Source organism: Nematolebias whitei, chromosome 13, assembly GCF_014905685.2.
Source record: "Nematolebias whitei isolate Nwh7 chromosome 13, NemWhi1, whole genome shotgun sequence".
NCBI lineage: Eukaryota > Metazoa > Chordata > Actinopteri > Cyprinodontiformes > Rivulidae > Nematolebias > Nematolebias whitei.
Genome location: NC_056510.1, coordinates 22,585,677 through 22,594,257, shown reverse-complemented (window position 1 = coordinate 22,594,257; position 8,581 = coordinate 22,585,677). Strand labels below are relative to the sequence as shown.

General features: G+C 38.5%; 1 protein-coding gene across 1 annotated transcript in view; it reads left to right on the top strand.

The window, feature by feature from the left end:
- The first annotated feature begins 695 nt into the window (after positions 1–695).
- The window catches only part of gpc6b (glypican 6b), a 128,223-nt gene continuing 120,337 nt past the window's right edge, over positions 696–8,581 (top strand). Inside the window, exon 1 of the mRNA XM_037686994.1 lies at positions 696–846. Coding sequence (XP_037542922.1) covers positions 696–846 — 151 coding nt within the window. The remainder of the gene's footprint in view (positions 847–8,581) is intronic.

Here is an 8,581-nt window from a genome sequence, read left to right as displayed (position 1 = left end):
AAGATATTGACTGTTGTCAATGGTTTACCCCATTTTTGTATATCCTAATTGTTCTTTCAAATGTTTGTTTTTTTATTTTATTTTATTTTTTGGTTATTGTATTTAATTTTTTTGTAGAGGGAGTGACAACTTGTAAAAAAAAAAAAAAAAAAAAAAAAAAAATTAACATTTCCAGATGTTCCCAGAAGAGTTTAGATTTCATTTCAACATAAGTTGTGTGAGCCATGATGGCTCCTCTTCCATCTTTTCCTTGTCATTTGTTCTTCATCTTCATCTGACAGAGTTCTCTGAATGTGCTCGCGCGGCTCCCTCTGAACCGACGAGTTCTTACTCCACTCCACATTTTGCGTGTTTCTCCGCCCAGCAGCCGGGCGCAGCTGATCCGAACACACACGCGCTTCACGCCACAGCGCATTCAGCAGCAGCTCGGAGCGCACAGGAGCTCCTTTTCACACAAGTTGAGTGAACGCGCCGGGATTCATGTGGCACCTCCACTCCTCCGTCCTGAGGCGCAGAATCCCTGCCTGCGATGCAAACCCGCTTGGTAGACATTATTAGCATCATCACTATTATTAGTATTAGTATTATTATTATTATTATCAGTTGAGTTCCGAACGTTTTGCGCGAGCAGGCATTTTTTTTAAAAAGTACCTGCGGTTCTGCTGGAGCCTGCGGATCTTTGCAGAAGTGGGACCATGCTCAGACTGGAGACCATCCTCTGCACTTTCTCCGTGCTGTCAGCGGCGGCGGGGGCAGATCTGCAAGCGCGGAACTGCAGCGAGGTGAGGGAGGTTTGCGTCAGGAGAGGCTTCAGCTTCACGCATGTTCCTCAGCAGGAGATCCCAGGTAAGGCGACCTCCACACAGCTGCTGTGTGTGTTTGTGTTTAAACGCACGCGCAGGCTGCAGCTGCGCATCAGCCAAGCTGTCCAGCTGCGACCACCTGTCAGTCACAAAGTTGCTCCTGGGAGCGCAACAAACCCAACATGGTCCCACCTGAGCAGGACGGGGGATCAATAACTGCAACAGCCTTTTATGCATTCATGAGCTTGCACCGTTCGATTGGACGTGCTCGTTTGTCTGTTAGCAAAATATCCCGTGAAGAAATGAACACTTTTTAATGAAACTTTCAGGAAGTAATCACTAGATTCATCTTAAATGATAAACTTTTTGAGTCAAGCCAGTTCAAGATGGCTGCCATAGCTAAGCAGTCTTAGCAAACAGAAGATAGGCTAGGACTCAGCCAATTCTGCAGATGAGCTAAAGTTTGGTGTGATAGTGGCTGAGACTGAGCCCCATCTTATCATCAGAGCATCAAACTGATCACTCAAGACCTGGTTATTAAACTTTCCCATAAATTATTGGAATCAACTCTGTTTGTCTGTTAACAAAATAACTCATGGCTCATTGGATTTAATGAACGTTTTGGAAAGTAATGAATAGCTGTGCATCTACAAGTTTAGTTGCCAACCCAGTTTAACATGGCTGCCACACCTAATTGACATTAGCAACACCAAAAAGGCTGTTAATCAATTAATTTTATAGATATTAGTCTAAAGTTTTGTGTAGTAGTGACTATTATTATTCTAAATACTTGAAGCACTAACAGATTATGTTAAGATCATGAGCGATATTGCACGTGATAGTGTATAACGTTGTTTTTTAAGTTCAAGTTCAAGCAGGTTTTATTGTCAGTGGCGTCACATGTGGTACACGAGGTGGAACGAAATTGTGCACACAGGGTCAGTTACAGCCAACAATAGCAACAATATAAATTGTAAAAAGAAACAGTAATACGAATCTAAGATTTAAACTAAGAAATGTGCTAAACACTAACAGTGCGAAACATGTTTTTTATGTTACTTTTAAAACTGTCAGTTCTCATCACAGGATGATTTTCATCGAAAACATGGAAAGACAAAGTGCATTTTCTTTCAAGGAATGATAGACCTGCAATTATCATCTTTCAGCTGCTCTATCAGTTCTATCAATAACCTCCAACCAGTGTGTGTTTCCACACCTGTAGCAGCCGACAGATCTGTCACTGCAGGTCTGAGTGTGTTAACCCAGCAGGGATAATGGGTGTCCGGCTCTGCAGTCAGCTCCTGTCCAACATAAGATAAAAACCAGCTGGTGAGTCACTCGTTTAACGTGCATTTCAACCACAGTTCTGCAGAGCAATTATCAGACCTGCTGGCTTATGATAATGTTTGACCTTTTGCACTCTTAAAACACCAGATTTAATGACGTTCACTTCACTCATTTATTGGATGTCTAGACTAGAAACTTAACTTTTTCAATTTTGAAATGTGTTTCTTTTTTTCTAAATGGACTTGATTTAAAGACTAGCATTCCTTGAAGGAATACAGACTAATATCTACGCCTGAAATTTTAATTTAAATAGGTAGTTTATGAGATATTTTACTAACATGACAAACAAACGGGCAAAGATCATTATCTCCCTATTGATTTTAGCTCCAGATCAATATAGCATATTTAAGCAACAAAATATTTACCTTCAAAACCATGTTTATTTCACAAAACTGAACAAAGGCATGCTTTTTTAGAATAAATACAATTAAATGAAAGTTTAGTTCCACTCACTCTAGTTGAGTTGTCATATGTCATTGCTGTAATGCCTCAAGGCCAATGGTCGTCTCCACAAAGCAGGAAATCTGGCACACATAAAAAGCTGCATATTTGATAACAGGCACACTTGTTCAGCGATGAGCTGCATAACTAACTGAATAAATCCTTTGCATCTGTGTCTCTGACATCACAGCTAATCCACCAAATGAGTGAAAAGTCTGTCTCTCATCCCTCTCAGTGAGGGCATCCTTCAATGAGTGCCTTTTTATCTGGTCTTTGAATGCATCATAATGTTTTCTGCAGAGACTAATAACCAATAGAGAGGGAGCTGGGTCTGTCTCCAGCTGTCACTGTGTAAGAGGCAGGGGACATCCTGGACAGGTCTCCAGTCCATCACAAGGACACATAGAGACAAACAACCATTAACGCTCTCACTCGCACCTATAGACGATTTAGAGTTACCAATTACCCTAACATGCATAGAGGAAACCTGAGTATCAGGAGGAAACACAACTGGAGAACACGCAAACCACATTTTGTAAAGAGAAACATATTTTAATTATTATTTTTTATCTCGTTCTTTTGAGATCATTAAAAACGGAGCTGCAGCATTGCAGGAAGTGTACATTATCAGATTTTAATTTGACTTATCGAGGTTTGCTGTCTATTGCAACATTTGGTTCGTAAGAAAATGTCTTCTAATTTCTGTGCGTTTACATTATAGTAGAAGAGTGAGGTGCAGTTTGTATGCCTTGAGGATTTTTGCTAAATGAGTGCTCAAGCATACATTTTATACACGCAAGTTATTATGTTTTTATTAACGATTTCACACAGTCATGCAACAGCAGTTTAATGAAAGAAGTGGTTTTAATGACTCTTATTTTATGCCACTGTTGGAAAAGGCTTTTAACAGTTTATTAATGCACATGCAGTTTAAAAGAAGTGGGTGAAGTGGTGGACTCTTAGATGTTTTTACATATATGTGTTATTAGCACATTTAATTGTCACCTTTCTGCTGCAAATGTGGCAAAGAAATCTCCTTCCTATGATTTGACTAACCTTTTTATTTTTAATAAAACTGTGCCAACAGCGTTGTTTGGTTTTGCATCTAAAATGTAGGATCTTAAATTATCATGGTTCAAAAACACAAGTAGGACTGCATCTATCGGCTATTATTATTTTAACTTATCTATCAATTAAGTTATTGATAAATCTAACTATATTATTTTTCTGCACAAAGCTTAAATAACTATTTTACTTTTATTTGTTCTATTTTTACTTGTCAACTTTGGTATTTACAATATACCACTATTAAAATGTAAAAAAAAAAAGGCTTGCAAAGTAAAGCCGAACATATAGGTTTAAAGTTTCAATACAATTCAGCATACTTGCTTATTTTTTTATACAATTTTAATAATACAATTTATTATATTATTATATTATAATTTATAATTTTTTTTATTTTTTAATATAATTTATAAATTGTCCTAATTGCATGCATTACACACTTGCCATTATAAATATTGTTAATTTTGCTGTCAACAATATCAACTCAGTAAACTGTGCTTAAAACAGGCACATGTACACAAACACAAACAGGTCAGGTGTTGTGTTAGATTGTGTTACCCTGTTCAGATGTGTCTCCACCTTAGATTACAGTCAAAATTTAAATACATCAAGATGTGTTTCTTTTGGTACAATGGACAAAATGAAACAAACAGACAAGATTAAGATGTTTTATTTTTATAGCATTTTATCTAAAATACTGTTGCATAAAACAACATAAGTAAAAAAAAAAGATGTAGAACAGCTGGAGGGAACTGAGATCTTGCAGAATACAACTTGACACAACACCTTTAGAAACAGCATTAATAAATTGAACATCAGCCCACATTCTAGTCTAAATCTTTCCTCCTTTTGAAAATGTAGCAGACATACAGTACATCTAACTTCACCGAGTGCTTTTAGCAGGTAAAAAAAAAAAAAATCAAAGTGGCTCATCATTAGCTCCGTGCGCCTCTTCAGATGTAGTTAGCCATGCAAACTTTAGAAAAATAGCTAGGGCTTAATTTGAGCTGGATCCTGCTGGAACAGAATCCAGGAACTCTCTTATTTTGACAGGGTGCGTTCGGTAACTGTTTGCTTGGATCCTGTAACTCTCAGGCTTACTAATAATAAAGTTATGAACAAATATGACTGCCTTGAACGAATAAAACTTATATTGGAATTGCAAACTGAAAATAAACAACAGCATACAAACGTCCTCTTCAAGTGAAGCATTCCCACGTCTATCCTTAAAGAAATCTCCACACCTAAAAGAGTTGAGGGGGTAAGTACCACGCAGGCAGGAGCCCACAGCCGCAGGCAGGCGCCTGGAGGTTTCCCAGGTGGAGTCAGACAAAAACAAACAGGGACAGAGTCGGGCTCACTGCCGAGCCTGACTTACTTGACGCTCATGTCAAGTAAGACAGAAGCAGAGTGTTTACAAATGTAGATAAACGTAGTTGTTTAATAACCCATTAAAATACACCAAAATACAGGAAATCACGTCTACTTTATTCAAAATTTTCAGGGGGAACACCCAGACACCCCCACCCCAACCCCCCTCTCCCCTGCCACCACCAGCTCATCCAATATTTGTGTTCCTGCATTGATTTGACCTGCCATTGTGTATCTGTTCCTCCTTCCTTCTTCAAACTCAGCCGGTCGAAGCAGATGGCCGCTTGTCCTGAGCCTGGTTCTGCTGGAGGTTTCTTCCTCACGAGGGAGTTATTCCTGCCCACTGTCGCTTTTATATTTGCTCAGGATGAGAGTCTGCAACAGAGTTAGACTCAAAGCAGATAAATAATGTTATTAACTTACATTTCATATATATATATATGAATGTTTCCGTTAGTGCCCTGAGATGACTTCTGATGTGACTTGGCGCTATAGAAATAAACTGAATTGAAGGGAATTGAAACCTTGCAGCGTAGCTGATGTAGTAGAATGCCGAAATACTTCCATACTTTAGACCCCTTCAGCCTTTGACAACTTTTTATAACTTGTTTCAGTAGACACAAACTTTGCTTTATCTACCTTAAAAAGTTATGGGTGGTGTTCCTCTAGTAGTCAAGCCATGACTAGTCAGGGTTTTTTTTGCCACCAGAAAAATTAACAAACCACTATTTGTTTAAAGTGAGACCAGTGTATGGGTTTCCTCTGCTTTAGCTATCATACACTGGTGGCTGATAGCTCATGGCAACCAAAGAGAGGAGGCTGGGGTTAGGAGCTACACTGCAACTTTACATGACCAGAGACAATCCCATTGAAAGGAGTTTAAATTATGAAAACTAACTGGTAGAACTTGGCTGGACTTAAGTTCATGCTTTTATCAAAAGTGTTTCTGCAAAATTCAATATTATTTGCAGCTATCCCAAACTACTGCAACCAGGTGGTCCTGTTAGAACTGCAGCAGGCCTAGTTGGAGGCTTGTAGCAAGTTTAAGAGCTGTTTAAGAGGTATCACAGCAGCGTCTATGTGACAGGCGGTGAGAAGCTTAAGTGACAACATTACTTTGGAGTTCATATTGCGGTCCTTGGGGGTCTGTGAAGACGGGCTCCAGGAGCCTGCTTGAGCCGCTTAGTGTTTCTGTCAGCCTTACAGCTGCCGTCACACTCTGTGAACTCACTGATGATACAGGAGAAATTTAAACTCTCAAATTACTGGTCCTTCCAAAGAAATGAGGCTTTCACCGTATCTACGTACGGTCCATGCTTGTAAAGTGAAACCTTTGAGGTTTGATTCCTTGAAATTTCTTGTCATTACCTGATAGCTTTGAACATTAACATTTAGAGGCATTTACATGGTTATTTTTAGATATTTAGTAAGACATCAGAGGGGTCAGAAAACACTTGATTACAAGGCGTTATTTTTAATTTTTAGACGCCTGTCGAAAGGCGAATGTATTATAATATAGTCTACATCTGTACGTCCATAAACTTTCTATTGTTCTGCCCGTAACTTCTGATCTGCTCAATATAATTTAATGAAACGTCATACACCTATGCATCATCACTAGACGGAGTGTCATATTCATTTTTCATCATCCCAGCTTTAAGGTCATTGCTAGAAATCAAGGCCAAAGATAAAACAAGTTCTTTGCGTCTTCGAGCCATTGCTATAGCGTGCTGTATAACAGTTTGACGGTGGGTGTAAAATGTGCCATACATGGTATTCTTATTTAGTTTTCTTATAGCTTATTGCATCTCACTATATAATCAGAGTTATAAATTGTTGAACCTACTTATGTAATTTAATGCAGTCATGTTTTATTTTTAATTTTTTGAGATGCAATAATGATAACAGGGTAGGTGTTAGTATGAGAGAACTGTGCTCAGCACTTCTGGAATTGCTCAGCCTCAGCTCCGTAATGTTTATTCATTTATTGGAAATCTTTACTATCCTGTGAGGTTGGCTTAGAAGAACCAGGTCAGGTGGAATGACAGCTCTGGAGACTGGGGTATCGACACACATTTTGTGATGATCTAAAGGATGATCTAAAGTCCAAAAGCTCAGGAAATAAATTCAGCAAATACATTTGCTTTACCTTTTTAATTGACTATGAATGAATGAAATATGTTTTACCTCACAAATACCTTCTCATTGGCCTGGTTAAAGATCAGACTTAGACTCTGTCTTTTCCCCGTTGTCTCAGTTTACACCCAGCAGATTACCCAACGTCTGAGACTAGATTTGGAAAGTGAGTCATACAGCAAACTTTTGGAATCGACTTCTTTGCATGTCGTATTTGACGCTAACATTTGACGTCCAGCTCTGGTTTTGTGGTGCGTTTACACTTTTCCATTTCACTCAACAGCAAGCATCAAAGTATTTGTGATAAAACTGCAGAATATAGCACTTGTAGTTGGTTTTTATGTTTGTTTACGGCTGCACTGACGTTTGAGCTAAAGTGTAATGTGAATCTGTCCCAGCATGGGCGGGGGGCTACTATCAAGGGGGGTAGATCCAAACAGTCATCAATTTTCCTGTGACAGAGAGGATTTCTCAAGCGCTGTCTCCATCCTCGTGTCATCAATCATGCTTATGAATGTCAAAATGGCCTCATGATGGTCTCTTTCTGCGGGTGTTCCCTCGGAAAGCTCCAGGAAACATTGTGCGCCGGTAATTCTGCAGATAATTTATGGTTTATCAGTTTTAGCAGTGTTTTTATTACTCTCTCATCACCTGACATTTAAAGTATGCACAGCCAGATGTGCACAGGCCAGGATCCATTGAAAAGATCAACGTCATAAAGCGACTGGGCAGAGGTGTGATTTCTTCAGAGCAACATCTCAGACATCTGCTTGTTCCTGCTAGTCTGGAAGCCACAGTTTGATTAGTTTTGATGACTTTTTAGGAAGGAAGGGCACTTTGATCGCAGGGTTACTCTTTTTTTTAGCATTAGGAAATATATATACTGTATATATGATATTTTGAAACCAGACTTTGTGACTAAGAGCTTCACTTTCTTCTGTTTACTGCTTCCAGCAGGGTTTAAATCTAAAAACTCTTCAGAGTAACAGTTTGTAGATTTATTCTAACTGAATACACATTTTAAATCCTTAAAGGGATTGTTCAGATGTTTTGTAGGAAAAGTTGAAGATATTTGAAATATTACCCACTGTAGATATCTCTTTGAACAACCTCAGCATGGAGAAATTTTGACTAGACTGACAAATTAGGAGCTAGTCCAAGCAGGGTCCAGACCAAAGTGGACTGCTGTGTTTTAAAATTACTTCTAGTTCCAAATTTCATTGAATTAATTTAAGCTATTTTATAAGCCTTGACATAGCTTGTTTAACATTACAGTAGAAAGAAAGGGGAAACATTTCTTCCTGCCCAAAATACCCCCAGGCTACACTGAAAGTTGTACAGCTAGGTGCTTATACTGCTATTTGCACTCACAATAATAATAATAATAATAATAATAATAATAATAATAATAATAATAA